The 20,311-nt window shown below is 34.0% G+C and overlaps 1 protein-coding gene across 3 annotated transcripts in view; it reads right to left on the bottom strand.

Moving 5' to 3' along the window:
• LOC111061260 (mediator of RNA polymerase II transcription subunit 15) overlaps positions 1 to 20,311 on the bottom strand; it is an 86,458-nt gene that overhangs the window by 58,803 nt on the left and 7,344 nt on the right. For all 3 annotated transcript variants that reach the window (XM_039442458.1, XM_039442459.1, XM_022348958.2), the window contains exons 2-4: positions 10,636 to 10,747; positions 6,221 to 6,659; positions 2,074 to 2,467 (exon numbers count right to left, since the gene is read on the bottom strand). In XM_039442458.1, the coding sequence (XP_039298392.1) occupies positions 2,074 to 2,467; positions 6,221 to 6,659; positions 10,636 to 10,747 (945 nt within the window). The remainder of the gene's footprint in view (positions 1 to 2,073; positions 2,468 to 6,220; positions 6,660 to 10,635; positions 10,748 to 20,311) is intronic.

Raw genomic sequence — 20,311 nt, 5'->3', positions numbered from 1 at the left:
CTTGAACGTATACAGTGCTTTTTAACTGTGATGCTACAATGAAAACAGAATGTAGCTAAAATGTAAATTTTCAAAGATTTTGATGAACCAGCAACCTCTACCTCAGTTAGAGAAATTTTATAGAATTATAATCCTTTTGAATACTCGTACCACTATTCTAAAACACCTCCACTACAAGTCATCAATATAATAGATATTTTTAAGCAATTCCACATTTTTAATACATTTCTAGGTGCAAAATAATTTGATAAAACTTAAAAACTATCAATTTTATAATGGTTTGAAAGTGACTATAGTTTGAAAAATATTAGCCCGAGAATCTTATCCATATTCAAGTAACGTGTTTGTTCAGTTGATTAACTAACATACGAATTATCAGTTTTAAAACATATGTTTTGGTTTATGTTCAGGATTTTCCCTCGTTTCTCAACAAGTGACACTGACACTAGAGTCCAATATGATGTATAGAGGAAGGGAAAAGAGACAGAGAAAGAGAGACAGTTGAAAGAGGGAAATAAATGGAGACAGAAAATAGACGATGTGACAGTTGCTTTATGATGAAGCTCTTCCACTATTTGGAAAAGATGAAGTAGAAATACTCCTGTTTGTTTTTAGAAGAATAAGATTTGAAAGATTGTAAGAATTGAAGATAGCACAGGGCAGAGGTGAGAGAGAAGATTGAGAGCAGTGAACGTTTCTCCCAGTTTTGTATTCACGTTCTGGAATGGCACTACAAATGTTCAGATAAGTACCATAGCGACCATATCAATTTTACAGTGGATCATTTCTTCTCCTTCAATGGAGAAAATTCTGACTTTTTGAAACAATCCAACTCTTTTATTCATTGGATATATGAGTAAAGAGGCAGTAGTACTTTTATTAGTTTTGGGAGAGGAAACAGTTTGGTGTAATATGAGGTACACACAACACAGGCAATATAGAAGCTATCGATCTGTTAACGTTTGTCCAAGTGGGCACTTCATGTTGTGAGATTCCTGAAAATGTTCAGATAAGTAGCAAAGTCTGATTAGTTACAGAGAAAAGAGGCACGAGTACTTGTGTTTATTTTCAGGGGAGATGTTTTTAAAAAAGATAAAGAAATCGTGAAGTACAGGTGAAAGTAGATTGCAAGAAGTAATCGTCAATCTTGGGGTAATCTTCACATTCTGACTTCTTTGCCAGTTTATGAATAACAACGCACAATATATGCAGCACAAACTTCAAATATTTCTTTGTATGTAGCGTACACTCAAGCCCTGTCGTGAATAACTCATACTCTTCAATAAGGTGATTGAAATTCGTTCATGGAAGAAAACAGATTGAAAGGATTAGAGATAGCACACAGCACAGGTTATTAAGGAGAGTGCGAATGTTTCTCCTAGTGTAGTTGAGCTTGTGGTTGAAAACACTTCAATTTCAGTTCGTTGGAAAAAACTGTTTGTGTTAATCTTAAGGAAGGACTTATACATGCTATATTTGCATGTTGTTTTTGTAGTATAAAGTTGTGTCACAAACTCAAGTTCTGTCGTGAATTGACCTACAAGGTGGTGGAATTTGTTTTGAGAAAAAACCAGTTTAACAGATTGAAAGGATTAGAGATATCACAAACTTGTGTCCCAACCTCTTCAACAAGGTAATTCAAATTCGTTCATTGAAGAAAACAGATTGAAAGGATTAGAGATAGCACACAGCAAAGATTATAAAGGAGAGTGTGAATGTTTCTGCTAGTGTGTTTGAAAACAGATCAAATTCAGTTCGTTTGAAAAACCAGTTGTGAAAAGAGGACTCAAACATGCTATGTTTGCATATTGTTTTTTTATAGCATAAATTTGTTTCACAATGTTGTGTTGTGGATTGATGATCATCTACAAGATGATCGAATTTGTTTTGAGAAGAAGCCAGTTGAACAGATTGAAAGGATTAGAGATATGACGAACTTGTGTCATAAGTGGAATTCGCTGAGAGAAGAAAACAGATTGGATAGCATAGCACAGGTGCGAACGTGTGTTAGTGGGGTGGTTGAAGGGGGGGAGTGGCGTTCGGGCCGTTAGTGGCCACTTTGACACCACTTACCTCTGGCAAGCTGTCTTTTGCGCAGACTGGTGACTCCGTCACCCCCTGTCGGACTTCCCGCCTCGTCCTCCTCCTCAGGAATAGTGTACACATCGGCTGAGCTGCGCTCAAAATAGGACTCTAGCGGCGCTGAGGTAGAGGGCTGGGGGCTGCATTCCGACGTCGTCAGCTCATCGCTAGCGGTAGCGGTAGTGGTAGCGGTAGCGGTGACCGTGGCGGTAGCGGTTGCGGGAGTGCAGGAGAACGGAGAGGTGGGGGACAGTCTAATATCGGGACTGTAACATTCTGACGTCACAGGACTGGTCGACCGATACTCACTCTCCAGGCCGTCTAGACGTCCGGCACCGCCGCCCATCTTTCGTAGCTGGTTTTTCTCCGCTTCGCTTTCCCGGCTCTGAAACATGATGCACGTTTTTAGATTTGATGCACGTTGAATTTCGAGAAGGTGAAACTCAATTTTCAAAGTTATATTTATTTATTTATTATTTTTCATCACATTACATCATACTATTAGGAATACTCTCATTTGATAGGTGATTTGTCAAATAATAATAATAATAATATATTAGTTTTTAAAAACCGGATGGACCCGTCGGTCCCAGCTGCCAAAAAGCAGTCGTTAGGCCCCTAAAATTGATCAGTTGTGACCTGAAAAGTGAAAACTCTGACACCAGACCTGAGCCAGCCAGGTCACTCGATATCATTATTATTCATTAGAGTTCAAATTATAAGATTACAAATATGTGGCTCAAGAACAGAAAACGCACATACCTAGCTTTGCTCAAAAATGTTGAAATTCAAGGAGCTCAATATTTAAATTCAGGTTACATTGTTATTTCTCAAACTTGAAAATATAAGATAGTTGTATTATTGGCCCACAAAAAAGGAAACGCACACTTCTAGCTTAGTTATTAGCTCGTAGTTATGAAGCTTGAAGTAATCATAGGAATAATTGAGTATTCCTATGTTTTTATTGGTACAATAATAATTTTATTTACAGGTTCATACAATACAGGTTGATTCACATTTTTAGTAAACTTGAAATTGAAATGAATAAATGTTTATATCATATTATAATCGTTGCCATAGAGTACTGTCACACTTCTTCTTGAACAGACATATGTGAGCCGCCATGAAAATTTAGACTTAATTCAAGTTGAAATGCAGATAAGAGAAGCTGCCAATACAAATAAGAGGTTTCAGATTATATTTATTTCCATTATCAAGAGAAAGCTGTAATTAGTGTAACGTTTAAGAACTATTGCCAAAATCGGAACTCTATATTATTTAAAAGCAAAACATTTAACCTGAAAAGCGGATACCTAAGCAAAAAGTGGGATATTTTACAAATTAGATTGGTTTTGTATACACGAAACATCTACCATGGTCTATCACCCGGTCATGAAATAGACCTACTGAAACATCAATGAAGCTTAATAAATAAATAATAAAACCTTCAACACTAAATGCTCTACTCAATGAATTGGAAATAACTTTGAGCTCAAAAATGTAATTACAGTTACATAAAATTCAATATAATGGGGAATAAAACAAATGACAGGATTGAATGAAAAAAAACAATTATTAAAAAGAAATTGGAGTGTACGCTTCAAAAATACATAATAGATATATAGAAAGGATTGAAGAAAGTTATCACAATCTTACACATAAAACGGTTGATTTTCGAAGAAAATTAATAATTATTAATTTATTAATTATTAATGAATATGCTATTTTATTTTTTTTATAATTGCAAAGCCGAAATAAGCCCTAAGCTAATATAATGTAAAATTATAAATTTAAAAATGCAATGCTTTATATAAAGGGAAATAATTAATTTATTGCATAGATTAATTATTTAAAAAATATTAATTTATACATTTAGTATTATTATTTATCAATTTATTATATATTTTGAACTGGAACCAGGAATTGAAAACTGTTTTTGGTCATGAAACAGCTATAAATTGTTCACTGTTTTACTAAAAAATGTATTTATGAGAAACATAATTTATACTGTGATCCTCAATGATCAAATAAGCAAAGCCAAATAATTAAATTCAAATTGTGTCGCAAATGAATGTCCAGTGAATACCCTAATTTTTTATAATTATGGCATTCAGAAGACATCTTGTCATCGAATATCCAAAACATGTCTGGCCTGGATTGGATTTGGATTTCTGATGAATATCGGATTCTAGGACACATGTATGTCACGGTCTCCTCATAGCCTAGTCTAATTATTATATCAAATTTGAACGTTTTTGAAATCTCCATTCGTTTTGGCTTTTTGCCTTATACATCATCAGTGAAAAAAAAGAAAATAGTTCATGTATGTTTTATGTGACGATAATCCAGCGTTTTGCTGGTCCCATAGGTGACGGATTATCAAGGTTCTGCTGTATTATTTTTTATATTCAACAATTATTTGAGCATTATAATTGACAATTGTTCCAATTTATACAACAACGACTAATTGGGCTAGTAAATATCGCACCAGAAAAAACATAATAGAAAAATGTTTATTAGAATAATTATTTAGAGTTGAAAGTAGAACGAAGAAAATATGAGGAAAAATAACGTTGGTTATCAGTTTGTGCAAATACTTACAAGATAGGAGAATCCATAGAGCTAAATGATTGTAAAATTATAGAGATTAAATAATACTAGTGCAAGAATCAACAAAAATTTCGAGAAATAGATTCAAGAGAAGGTCATTGATTGACATGAATCAATATACAATTCAACAAAATGGTTGGGTCAGAACTATTCAATTTTTAAAATGTTGGTCAAAATATATTGAGAGAATCAACATGTGAGAACAAATCAATAAAATTCTTGAAGTTCAATTAATAAGTACGGCCAAGCAGGTGAGTGATTAGCCTCTGAGCGAATAGGAAAAGTATATGAAACTCATTGTTGCTTTTGTCTCTGACCAAAAGCACTTTGAGCGACTCAGATTATTGCTAAGCGGCTCTTAATCATCGCGTTTCACATGGACGCTCACTCATGAGCGACTTCGAACCACATAACCCAAATATTGTTTCACTTGAATCTAAAGAGTTCTATTTGAAAACAAGTATTATTCATTTCATTGTATGAATTGCAATAAAATCAGTTTTGGACTTGAGCAATGTTTTCCTTTAGGCAAGTGTTATGATAGAACTCAATATAAATAGAGATATAAACATGAATACTAGGCCTTATTTTAGTAAAAAACTTATGATGGCGAAATAATTTCATCTGTTTAATCAAAGCCGATCGTTTGATGTTAATTGCATGGCTGAAAAATTCAACAAAAATATCGTTCAGTCGATTACTAGTAACACTCACGCTCTCTGCTTAGTAGATTACTGCTCATATATGTATGACTCCCTGAAGCCATATAAGTTGAATAGGGGTTGAGAGGATAGAATATCACCAACAAAAATAAAAACGTTTTCATTACTGTATTGTTCAGATCACATGGAAGTGGAGTGTAGTGCTAGGAAGAAAATACAATTCAGCTATCATTAAGTTGATTTCTAAAATCTACTGTAGAATCCAGAGTTCTATAAATGAAGGGATCTGTTGGGGAAAATGCATCTTACCATCACCGTTATTTTATTCTTATTTGTCAGTAGAGCATGTATTTCTGCAATAGAAAATTCACCCAACTACCTGCACATCAATACAAATTACATATCCCAATATTGACCACAATCTATTTAGTTATAACATGATTTTTCATATTGTATCACTTGATGTTATTCGAGTAATGGTGTTGGGAAGTCACTAACTTTTTAGAACGTCATTAACATAGTTACACGAATTTATGCTGCTACTCTCCATGAAATAATTTTTCATGCTGTATCACCTAATGACAATTTGAGTATTGGTGTTCGGAAGTCAATAACCTTTTTAGAATATCATCATAAGAATTTTTTGATGCTACCTGTCCAGAAAATTTGAAAGTAGACAGACTTCCTTCCGACACATCACCAATTGCATCTGAGTCTTCTATCATGCTAAGAACGTTTCAATCTGGGAACAAGAAATGCTTCAGGAGCATAATAGATTTTATATGTTTTAGATATAAATAAAAATCTTATATGATAAACATCAAACGATTGTGCAAGTTATAATAAAAAGTGTAGTGTATACCCACATTATTCATGATGAACGATTCATTTTGATCCAAGCAGTCTTTTTTCTGTTGACTTGAAGCAAAGGCAGCATTGTCGAATTGCAGAGTATCCTGGCGTTGATTGCCAGACGATGGAAAGCTGTCCTGTCGAGTATACCGCGCATTTGAGAAGCTGTCTTGTTGTTTCTGTAGCATTTGCTTCTGATGTAACTGTTGTTGCTGCTGCTGCTGCTGCTGCTGTTGTTGTAAATGTTGATGCTGTTGTATTTGCTGCTGTTGTTGTTTCTGTTGCAGTTGTTGTTGATGCATCTGTTGTTGTTGTTGATGCATCTGTTGCTGTTGTTGCTGCTGCTGCTGTTGTTGTTGCATCTGAAGTTGATGGAGCTGTTGTTGTCTTTGTTGTAGCTGTTGTTGTGGAGTGGGGAAATTAGAGTGACTGGGAATAGAGTGACTGGAAGATCTGTAACACAAATATTTATAATTAATTCAATTTCTATAATTGCATGAGAGATAATTTTATTGAGAATATAAATGTATAATCAAATTTATAATTTTTAGAGGAATAAACCTTTCATAATTCAAATCCTGCAGTCTTGATTCAGTATTAGGACGATACAGTTGACACACATGAGAAAAGATTAATTTAATAAGATACTCTTGAATAATGTCAAGGAAATAAAAACTTATCAATAAAAATGAGGTATAGATTGCTTATGTCCCCATGCAAAAGCTTTCAAGCTTTTTCAAATGAAAGAATTACAGGTTTTATGATTACATCATTCCAAGAATCCACCAAACCTTCATAATTTTTCAAACCTCTCTATTATCTCACATAAATGAACACATTTTATATCCATTACCTCAAAACAGAAATATATTAATCTTATACTTATGATTTAAAAAACGTTTTATATTTCTAGAATGATTTTTTTCTACCTAAACTCTTTGTCAGTAACATACAGTAATATGTATGTTGTAATAACTGGAAAAAATAAGGTCCAATTGATTGATTGGAAAGAATAAATTTTAATGGAACATTTGTAATCTTTCCACAAGTGTAACTTAAATACTTGTTAATCTACAATCTAGGGTTAGGCAATGAGATTTCAATAATTCATGAAACTAGAGCTTGAACGATAATCAAGCAAGTGAATCACTTGCTATTATATGAAGAATAGCAATCGTCAATTTAAATGTCATAAATCAAGTTGTCAAAAATTATTTTTCTTATATGAAAAAAACATACTTTGAAACTTGTTGATAATAGATTTGAATAGCAATAATTGTTTGTTTTTGCATGGAAAGATTTGAATCGAGAAAGAAGCTCTCAACAAATTCTGACAGGCCATTTCATAATCTGCTCATCTAACAGAGTTTCCAAAGCAAACAATAAAAGCCTGAAACACAATTGCTAAATTTTATCCTTGACCTCACCAAGTAGTATCACCTTTTCGGCACATACAGCGCTGAAGTGGCTATAAAAATTATTGATTTCACTCGCATTCTCATTTCTTTACAAATAGCAGCACATATGATTATTCCTCACTAACTGCTCTCAATCGATGATATACGACATTTTCTCCCATTAAAAAATCACCTTCAACTGGATGGTTGTACAATAGTTGCATAAAATCACTCATTTCCAATTCTATACTCTTGAAAATCCAATATAAAGTACAAGGTGGCGCAGTCAAACGGCAATATTTTAGATACTAGCATAACATTCACAGAAACTATTTTTAAATCATCTATTCCAACAAATCGTAAAAAAACCAATGCAAATTTTGGTTGTATACAGAAAAATTTTTACTCTTTGAATATTACTCTAGTAAGATAATGAAACTATTTTTAAATCATCTATTCTAACAAATCGTAAAAACACCAATGCAAATTTTGGTTGTATACAGAAAAATTTTTACTCTTTGAACATTACTCTAGTAATGGGGGGGACCACTGAATGTCCCCCCCCCATTCCTACTGATCAAGCGGTTCGGAAACAGATTTCTCATAAGCTCAATTGATACTATGGCCATATGGCTAGTTGCCCCATGTTGTTGAAAATGAGTGTGGTTCACACGAAATCGTCAAAGTTCAGGAATTTGAACAGGGTTCATCAAAGCGAGCTGATGTTACTGTAACGGCTTGGCCGTTGTCACCTTAAAAAAATATCCGATTCCAAGATATGGTGTTAACAGTTCTCACACTACCACCTCTTGTTATTGTTGGTTTACCCGTTCTCTTTAATCTAATAAAAAATTAATTCATAAATTAATAGATTAAATAAAAAGAGTAAGAAATTGTCAAAAAGAAAAAATAGATAATAATAATAATAATTTCTCCGATTGCCAATGAATTGCAACCAGAGGAGTTAATTGACAAAACATATACATAATTGTTATATTATACATACAAAATTACTAATACTAAACTTAGTTCTAGTTATGATACCCCATTATAATAATATGTGTCGGGGTGATCATAATATTCTTTTCTAAAACATGTATAAAAAAATTAATCCTGCTTGATATTGATATTTAATCCTGCTTGCAGACGCAGAGTATTGTACTCTCAGCAAGCAGTATCTTTTAATCCTAATTCACAAATTAGTCCTGATTTAACATATTCGATTTTTTTGGTCTAAAATTATTGTTTGATAATTATTGTGTACTAAATTATTGTTATTTTTATCTTGTTGAGCTGTATGATCTTTCTATCTTTTTTGCTTATGATTTGTAAATATTGTGAATTGGAATTTGAATTTTCAGTTCAAACAGGAATAGCTTTCCTGCTTGGACCTAAATCGAAGATTTAGGTGGAAGAAGCGTTGTGCATGAATGAAACTTAGAACATTTTCTGAATCTGCTCTGGTAATGAAATCATGCTGTTCACCAGTCCACCTCTTCATTGTTATTAACTTCCAATCGTGAAGAGCATTCTGCTAACTGTTGCTTCCCCAATATTGACCCCTCTACTATACACTAGCATTGTTAAGGCCGTGAAAAGGCTAAAAATAAACTTTCTACTGATGATATTCTTCATAGTTTTTCGATTTGTATATCATCAAGCTATCAAAATGAAAAAGATTTCTCAGGAAAACATTTTTTTCCGATCATTACTTTTTGAGATGAGAGAGAGAACATTTAAAATTCGATAAGAGATAAATCCATGAGATTTATTGGATAAATTATTCATGGTATTGTTGATGTAATAAAACAAAAACTTCCTGAAAATATTAATTTTTGATAAAGTTATTCAATTTACCAATAATGACCAAAAATAACATTTTTTTTTCGTTATTTTTAGTAAATTGAATAACTTTCTCAAACATTAATATTTTCAGGAAATTTTTGTTTTATTAATTCAACAATACCATGAAGAATTTATCCTCTGAATCTCATGGATTTATCTCTTACCGAATTTGAATATTGTTCTGTCCCAAAAAATTGAACTTTGGGCGCTCATATCTCAAAAAGCAATGATCTGAAGAAAAAATGTTCCCTGAGAAAACTTTTTCATTTTGATAGCTTGATGATATACAAATCAAAAAACTTTGAAAAATATCACCAGTAGAAAGTTTATTTTTAGACTTTACACAGCCTTAAATCGTGCGGTTTGACTTCCCCACCTTGTATACGTTATGTTCTTATCATTTGAAAATATATAGCTTCAATAATATTTGATGAAATGGAGAATAACTCAATAGAATAATTTTAATATTAATTTGGATGAATTTGAGTGAACTGATGAATACAGTTTTCGAGTATTTCTGAGCAAGGATAATAATGCTTATTCAATCTTTCTTAAACTATTTCACTACAAAACAAGTATGAATACAATACTATAACAAGATTTATGCTGTTCATGCTCTAGCTTGCAAAAAATACAAATAATTTATTAATGGATAGACCGGGAAATCCCTTTTTTAACTCCCTCACAACTGCAGCAAGCACAATAATGAACATTGGACTGTACAATATAGAAAAAATGAAATACAACAAAATCTTGAAAAAACAACAGTAGAATCTGAATACAAAATTGGGACAAGTGTAAAAGTAGTATTCGAGAACAATTACTGAACTTAAAATACTGAATGTTATTTAAGAATTTAGAAACGTAAATTGGAATCTTTATAGTTGAGGGAAATTATAAACCTTGAAGAACAGTATAATTAGAAATGAAAAGTAAACTTAATTTTTGAGAATTTTCATCTAATCGCTTTTAGAAGGATTTAGAAACGTAAGAGGACTTTTGAATCCTTATATTTGAGGGAAATATTATAAATCTTCAAGAACATTATAATTAGAAATGATGAGTCAATTTAATTTCAAAGAATTATCATTTAATCACACTTTAATAAATATTTTATTTGAAGTATGTAGATATTTTAAAAAAGTCGAAATCCATGAGCATTAAAAGAGATTTTAAAATCTACTTACAGAGTTTGTACTGGTTCCTGTTTGTCCAAGTCTTTTGCTTTGGCCATAACATTTTGGATAAGGGCACGCTCCTCTTCGCTGAGGTGACTGAGATCGAGGCTGGGTTCTTCACCTAAAAAATGCAACAAGAACTCAAATTTCTTGACTTGAAAATATTTTTAGATTACAGTAGTACAATCGGTTCCTAGTTAAAAATATATTGGAATACTATGATGTTGGACTATTAGATGGATGGATAGGTTGCATTTATTATAACTTGGAGGGCGCAGTTTGCGCGCACAATTTATATTAGAAATAGTAACTAAATTATTATAAAAGCTGAAATATACAACATTCTATTTAACCTATGAATTCTTTCAATGATACTTGTCATCTCTTTGAAAACAAATTGAAATCAACCTACAGTACTGTATTTTTTAAAGGTTTGAAACTTTTTTCGAGCCTATATAAATACATTTTCTTGTACTTTTGGTCAATATAGTTTGATTTTGATTTTTCTTCGAGCCCATGTGAATTTTCAACTACATTTTCTAGTAGTTTTGGCTAAGATAGTTTCATTTTGATTTGATATACATTGTGCATATTTTTACATTTGTTTCGAGGCAGAATAAAACTAGTCTCAATTTACACCAAGCAGCTCAATGGTGTGTAACTGTGTATTCCTGTTAGTGTTATTAGGCTTGGAAGCATGGTGCATTGTCGCAACTCACAACACATATCAGGGCATTCGTCCAATCCAGTTCATTGACTCGAAGCAAGCCCAGTAAACACCATACAGTTTGCCAAAATTGATCAATAAAAATAATTGACCACGCGCAGTGAGATCTAAGGTCCAACCCGACCCGATTTTGTGGCAAATTTATTGCCAACAATTTAAATGATTTTTCTAGGAACTTTTTTTATTGCTTCATGATTTATGTATGAGGCTTTTAAAAATGCTGCCTTTAGAGATAATCAGTAGGAAGAAAGGGAATATATTATGTGAACGTATATACTGTACTGTGGTATTATCATTTACATAATCAGCATATACCTATAATGGAAATAGTGAACTTGCTATAGGAAGCTGATTGATTATGTATTAAGTCAATACTTAATAATATCGATCTGTACTGAGTTCATCATCCTACAAATCAGCAAAGGATTCTCAGCCGTTGGTGAATAAGATACTCTGAATTTAAATATTATGATATTTTTCAACAAGAAAATATTTTTGAATATTCGAGCATAATTGTTATGAAAATAATCATAAATAATCTCATCTCATGAAAACCTCTTTATCTATTAAAATTTCGAGGTTTTAATCGATATGGAAGGTTATCATTACTGGACCTTGGTAGTTATTTCAATTTGTATTATTGATATTATCTCTTGAGATCTACTGTTTGCAGAAATATCATTCAATTGTTCGTTTACAGCACTATTACTAGCTTGTCTTAGTAGCTTGTTCAAAAACTACTAGTTTTGAAAACACAAATAGAAATATAGTCAACCACCAAAACGTGGCTGACAATTTATTTTTGTGTTTTTCATAATGGAAAAATGGCACATCACGCACATTACAAATGTAATAGTACTAGTTTTGTTAAAAATCCGCCATGAACGTGTACGCCTATGTGTGAAGATCTCAAAATGGAATGAATGTGTTTGATCATCATAAACACTGAAATAAACTGTTCAAACATCAAAATAATTTTATTAAGATTCATAAGCTTTTCATGAGGGGTTATTTCATCTCTGGATAGCCTACATGTATTTTGATTGTTTTTATACTATGCAGACAAACGTAGGTCTACTTGAGAAGTCTAGGATAAAATGTTCATGCCTAAAAGGAAACACTGCTCAGATCTCACAAGATGAGATTTTATTGGTCAAGGGATTGATTCAGATATCTTATATGAAATGGAGGCAGGAAACAGCTGGAATCTGATAAGAGAGCAGTCTAACAGCCTATCAGTAGAGCATCGATAAAATGGCAGATTTCGTCTGGAAATTGTTTTTCACGAATTTCCTCTCTCGGAAGCATATCAATGAAGTTCTGTTTTACTACATGATAAATGTGCGATTCAAAGCATTCAGCTACACAGCCAATTCACCATAAAAAGGTAGCAGTAAGGCGAGTGATGTAATTGACTTTACGACAGCAGTGTAAAGGTTTGCGCAAGCGCATCACATTATGCTGGTTCATAGCCAAGTGAGGTTGACCCCAGCAGGGGTGGAGACGCTTGCCTACTCACAGACGGTGTAACGGCGCAGCGCGCAGGTCTGAACGCAGCTTGTTCAATGCGAGTGATAAGCAAAGAGGGTGAGGAATGGAATGGGGATGCCACCACTCTCGACGTAGCTTGCTCTAAAAACGAGTCGAGAGGCAGAAAATCAAGCAAGCTATAACTAGACCTCCCTACCTCTTCCATTCACAGACTTACATCTTATTTAATACGGTAGTAAACTGAGTTAGAGATAAATTCAATTCCGGAGTGGTCATGAATAATTGATGATTCTCACACTGATCTCATTGATAAAAATTGACATCGGCAGATGTTGATTTGACAGTTTGATGATTTGCATGTTGGTCGTTTTGATTAACAGTGAACGTAATGAATTGTGCTTTTGCTAGATTCAATACTGATTTATGAGAACTAGAAAGATGTTTTCAAATTAAATTTATTGCCAGAAACACAAAATCATTACAAAAATTTAAATAACGAGTCTTTATACATACAGTATTTTCCAAGTTCAGCAATCTTCCGTTTCAATTCAATTCTTCCCCTTTAGTCTTCCATTTGTTCAAAAAAGAACACAACCGTTTGTGTATTTATATCTATGAATGATGATTAATTATAGATTGAAAGTGATAGACAGATAATAATTGGGAATTTCATAAGACTGATCTCAAAAAGAAGAGGATGAATTCAAGAGTAATTCTTTGAAGAGAAATTTCGCCTTGATATAATTCGAGCACAAACTTTGTTCCCATGAAGAATGGGTTTTGAATATCATTCACAATATGAGAATGATCTAGCAAGTTTCGATTATTGATCGATGTTGTTGGCAGGAGTGAAAGGCGTATGTGGGAATAATTCAAAGCATAATTTATGACCAATGGAGGCAGAATAAGATAGGAGAGAGGTGTGCCGCTGTCGTCAAAACTTTGTTTTACAGACAGGGACACTCAGATTCCACCACCTAGGACACTTCTCATTTCATACCAACTTGATATTAAATGTCCAACTTTGCTTACATTCACTTCGTGACAACATGCCTACAGTGACAGTAATTATCATCATTTCAACAGTAAAACCTGAAAATAGATTAGAATAAGGTCTTGGTAACATCCAGTCTTAACACATCAAAACTTTGTGTTTTATTCACTGAACTCAACCAAGCTTAATTAAATTTATTAACAATTAAGATTTTGTGCCAAGTGTTTTAGTGCACACTGGTGTATTGTTTAAGAACTTCGGATAACAACAATTAATAATTTTGCATGACAAGAGATTCAAGGAGATGGTTTCTATATGAGTTGTTACATTATGAATTTTACACTGTAACTGAACCAAATTCAATATTTATTTTCAACATTGAGAACTGTAAGTTAGTATTAGGCATATTGTCTGAAGGAGAACGCAGCTGCATCGAAAATAAAATAATCCCTACATATCAAGCTCAGATACATTCATTCAGATTTCATAATAGAACTACAGAGTTTTCAGTTATGACAGACAAGATTACTGTATAATTATTATTCAACGAGAATCCTAAATAAATGCTGTAAATCATTCAATTCCATCTGTAAAGATTACTGTGTCTGGAAGGCATTATTTGAAACTTTCACCCATAGTGAAACTTTTCCAAAACTAAAATGGTTGCAATGAAATAAAATGGTAAATAACCTACGACACAACCAGTTTTATTGGTCTCAGTTTAAAATCAATTGTATCTGGGGCCATGTTCATGAAAGTCACACATTACATATTCACTAGTAAATTTCAACATTCAACAGACTTTTTAAATAGTTAATGTCAAAATCTGTTCCTATCGATTATAATTTTATTAAATGATCAGCGACGGTCACATGTTATTTTCTATAATATTTAGTTATTTTTTTTTAATAACCGGTTATCACTGATAAAAACTGACAAGAATTTTCACCCTTTCAAAAAGTTACGAAACTGATGCTTTTTCATATGCTGACTATTTCATGTGAAACTGAATTTTTGAAAGCATCATAACAGATGATTGAGGGATGAGGAATATTATATCATTGAAACACATGATGCTGTTTAAAAGTAACAAGTTAGTCAATATAAAAACATAATTTTCCTAAAAGTAACATGTTCTTAAAGTAGCCACAACACGAGATGGCATTTAAAATAATATCAGGCAGGGCCCATATAGTTTCAATAGTAACGCTAGCCGCATATTGAGACGTGACGCGACGTGACTTGAGTCTGCAAGTCGAGTTAATATCATATGATCACATTATAATGTTAAAATACAAACGAAGTTAGAACGTGTGAACATTATAATATGATCATGGTATCAACTCATCTAGCAAACTCACGTCGCGTCTCAATATGCGACTACCTAAATTATACAGATTCACCTGTTTTCCGCTAAAATTCATAGGTGAATATGTAACTTGTGACTTTTATGAAACGGGCCCCTGATATTAAACACTTACAACTGATTTATCTCAATCATGGATCCACGAAGGATTCAAACTGAAAGTTGAGTCAATACAAACACAGTGGGCTGGTATATTCTACAGGATGGACCACGGGAACAGACGGTTTTGAATCGCGCAGTACTTGGCAGCTGGTGGAGGGAGAAACGCGCCGTCAAGGTCATTCGACTCCCCACCACCTGTCATTCAGTCGCAATTATGCCAGTGTGAACGAAAGATCATCGCGTGTTTGCATACGACACATTTATAAAAAGTGGTGAATCAGTAGTTGAAAGTCAACTATGATTCAGGCGTCATTTTCATATCGGACGCCATGGTGAAATACCGAGTAGGAATACCATTCTAATGCAGGTAAATTCATTTGGATCCAAGGGTTATGTTATCAAAACAAAGCTACCTGGTCCTACTCGGTCGACACGCACGCCACAAAACGTGAAAAGAGTTGGAGTGGTGATTCTGCGCAGATCCGGAACGTCATGCATCTGAACTTGGGCCACAGCAAAGCGTATCTTACAATGTAAGGAATTGGGATTCCATCTATGCAAAATTATGATAGCCCAAAAGTTGAAGCAAGTGGACTATTAACAACATCATACGTTTGCTGATGAAATGTTATATATTTTCAAAGAAAATGAAAATTTGACGGTGTTAATGAGTGATGAAGCTCATTTTCACCTGAATGGGGTTGATAATAAATATATCTTTTAATAATCACTTTTATAGATATTTCATGTGCAAACTCGCGATGATCTTATGTCCACAGCCGCAAAGTACTGTGTAATTCAAAACCGTCCGCTTCTCGTGGTCCATTCTGTATATGGTATCCATTCCCCATTACATTACATTGTAACCCTTGACGATTCTATTTCTGAAAAAATGCACTATGAGTGGAGGATCAGCTTGGTTTTGTCAGGAAACTGATGAACCTCTTAGAAATAATGTATCTTTTCAAAAATAGCCAAAACTAATAATATAGATGAATATTCCCTTAAAGCCTAACTACGTTGTACAAAATTCTGAATTATTAGAGTATCCTAAACGAATAGCTGAATAAGGAATCAAACAAACATTAATTTGATCACATAATAAAATTATTTCGAGCACTTCAGTGATTAAGCAAACAAATTTTTACACGCTTAATAATGATGACTGAATGGAATGAGAGACCACATGAATATCAGGCTATCTATTAAGATGGATCCTGATGTGGCAATTTCCCCCCTCCTTGGAAAACTTATACCGGCACACTTGGTAGATGAAATCAAAGCAGTCTTATATATTATGATCTATCATTCACTGCTACACAGCCACATCATCTAAGGCATACTCCCATGGGGTTATGATTATTATGAACCAGCTGTTCATGCTGTGCTACTACTACAGAAAAAAGATCTGAAGATTAATACAAATAGCCGGCGTAGCTCTAGAACTCTAGGTCCAGTGCCATTTTACCTGTCATCAAATTTTTGGTTGGGATCGATAATAAACATAACTCAACCTGATCCCTAACCGGCGTACTGTAGTGTGTGAAAAGTCTTGAACAAAGTGAGGTTAGTAAAACTAAATTATTTTTTTTTAAATTTATGATGAGTGGTCGCCGTTTATTTCTTTTTTATTTTGCGACCAAAATAACATACTAGATCGATCCCAACCAAAAAATTTGATGACAGGTATAATGGCACTGTACCTGGACTTTGGCCCAAATGGCGATAGACCTACAGATTATTTGGAAATTTTTGACACTGCCGATGTGCCTACATAACTGGAAATCCCAGTCCTTGGCAACGACCATTCAAGTGCTGCATTGTAGGTCTAAATCAAGAATCTCCATCAGATTACAATTTTTGGGGATCAATCTTACCCCATAATTATTACCGTACTCCTATTATCAAACTTACAATCAATATTAGAATCAATTTTAACATCCCAATAGTTTCAAATGAATCAGCTAAAGAAGTGATTATATTTTTCTGACGATGCTTCATTATCATACCTAGTAATTACCTTAACTTACCCTCAAATTTAAATTCATAGTCATAAACAATCAGATTCACAAAATACGGTGATTGACAGCTACCCGATGGGAGTTGGAGGTTATGTCTCTTGTTTTGTTCTAAGACCAGTTATAGAATAGACACGTTGGGAAGTCTAGCCTCTGAAGCCAATATCTACTGCCATATCACCATATTGTGACGTCAGCATCGGTTAGATAACTTTTCTGTAGACTTTGTTTACATTGTTTTGATTGTGTCTATTTCAGATTGAAATAAATTATTAAAGATTATTATAATATAAATTGAAAGATAAGATCCATCCATTGATAAACTACAGAAAAGTTTTCTATCCAATGCTGACGTCACGATGTGGTGATAAGGCAATAAACGTTGGCTTCGTCGACTTTCAGTATGAATATACAATGGGCCGTGTCTATTCTATAACTGGTCTAAGGTTTTCGATTTTTGAGGTTATGTTTACATCGATTCGATTGCGATGCGAACTGGAGTCGAGTATGCAGTTATAGTGAGGCCCACTTTATAATGACAGTATTTGATCAACTTTGGTTTTGCTATCCTTGTCTATCATCCGACAAAGCCGGTGGTACTATCCTTTTCTAGATCCTCAACGATGCCAATTATATTTTTGACAATGTAGAAATATAATTAATTAATGCAGAGAATCGGCATCGCTATTCTTCTATCTTTGTCCACTGCCATTATAACGTGGACCTCACTATAATGTATAGACTAATGCTGTATGGCGGGTAGGACAAGCGAGGCTCGCTGAAAACTTCTCCTTTCTACTGCGCAAGCGTAGTATCTGTTTGAGTAGCATATTCGTTAGAGCAGTTTGTTACCTGCTACTTGAAAAAATAGCTATTACTTTGTTTTCGTGAACCAGTGAACGAATGAGCATGTACAGGCGGCAGCCATTGTGGATGAGTGAACACGTGAAGCCATTATGTCTGTGAAATCATCCAATTTTAATTGAACCTTATTAACTGTATTTATTTTCTCATTTTTCTTGTGATTTTACTGTTATTCAAGAGTCTCTAAAACGAGTACAATACATAGTAGAAACTTGTGATTAGTCTCAAATAAAAGAGAACTTCATGCTTTATAAGTTGCCTCAAATCCATCTTGCATCACTGTTTATTATCAAACATCTGTCGAGACTGTGAGAATAAAAAAATTTCACAAATTTATCGATTTTTTTAAACAAACGTATCTCACTTCATGTTTATATTTTTACAAAAATCATTCACCTCACATGAAAGAAAAGATTCTGTTCTTCAAATCAAGACCAATTACCTTTTTTTATCATTTATGGTTACCGAGATACACATCTTTGAATATATAAAATTGGTCATTTACTTTTTTTGTATGGGAATATGGGTTGAAATACACTCAAGGAGGAATATTCTATTTTTTATCAAATTTCAATTTCGATTTATTCCAGACAACTTGTTTAACATGGGTATTTAAAGTCTAGTATGAGCTGGATGATGATGATGATGGTGCTAGAGATGAAGAGTGAGTTACATTGCCACACTTATGTGATTGTTCTTTCACGTGATGTGTGATTTTTTAATCATTGCTAGGAATATATCCAAGTTGTATAGAGTAGAAGTTGTAGGATTGAATAATTTTGAAAAACCATTAATAAATACTTCTTTTTTGAAAATATGTAGCTCCGGAACCGAAAATGGTAGAATTTCTGCACAACCACTCAATTTATTGGAAATCCTATAATCTTTAATTTGTAGAGAATGCTTCTTCTCGAAAAACTCAAGTCCGAAATTTTGTGAGGTTTTGGGGTGAAGCTGCCCTCTGGCATGTCACCTAATTTCAGATTCGAATTCAGCAACCTAAAATATGTATAGAACCGTTGAAAAAAAACTTTTTCCTTAAAAACAACCATTTGACTGGACTAGAGGTTATGGTACAAGTTTTGATTTTGACATTTAGGGCCGGTTTCCGAGCTCGGGATTTAGCTAATAAGTTCTAGACTTTAACTGGCTTTAAACTGTGGAGTCAGAAAATTGGCTTTCCAAGTCAGAGCATTAACTTAGTTGAGGAATTAAATAGACTCTGGAGTTTAGAGATCATGTTAGACCCTGGAGTTTATAATTTCGCTTTCTGAGTGAAGGTCTTATAAGTCCAGGACTTGAATTAGATTCTCGCCTCTTTCCGAGTCAAGGATTTATTAAAAATCGTTAAGTCCAGGACTTAAAACAGCGTGATTTTAAGTCGAGAACTCAATAGACCCCGGAGTTTAGAACATAAACCCGTGACTCAGAAAGTTGATTTAAACCCGAGAGCTTATTTCAGTCCTGGACTATGTAAGTCCAGAACTTATAGATACCGGCCCTAAGAGGTTATGTTGTGTTTTCGTGCATTGGCGAATCATTTGCAGTTCCACTGAATGCCAGCACAGAGAAGAAGTAAAGGTTCGAACCCACTAGAACGTACCAGACACGGACCGTGTCAGACCATGCCAGGCACGTAAAATAACAACTATGCCCACTACAACGGATCAACAGCGTTCTATGCCAGTACATTACGCATATGGTACGCGTATGATACGCGTATGATGCCCGGTCAGAAGTAGTTGGGAACGCGTCAGTTAGCAAGAGAATGTAGCGGTGAACTGGTTACCAACGCGGTGCATACGCGGTTACAACGGGGTTTGCAGGCGTCACGTGCCATGCAAGGAGCGTTCCGTCACAGACAAAATATACTGGCCGACAAATGTTGACCTGGACGTGCATGGCACGCTCCGTGCTTGGCCGGTGACGGAACGGTCTAATGGGTGTATTACATATCAAATGATGCAAAGAATATTTTTTTGCATGTGTCGGTACGGGCACGGTCATGGTATGATACGTTCTAGTGGGTTCGAACCTTTATCTTCTACTTTGTGCCAGTAACAGCTATCACAGTGAACGGAACTGCTCTAACAAATACGTTATCAGCGCATGCGTATACTTCT

Source organism: Nilaparvata lugens, chromosome X (genome assembly GCF_014356525.2).
Source record: "Nilaparvata lugens isolate BPH chromosome X, ASM1435652v1, whole genome shotgun sequence".
Taxonomy (NCBI): domain Eukaryota; kingdom Metazoa; phylum Arthropoda; class Insecta; order Hemiptera; family Delphacidae; genus Nilaparvata; species Nilaparvata lugens.
Note: the sequence above shows the minus strand (reverse complement) of the source record. Positions and strands in the feature narration are given on the sequence as shown.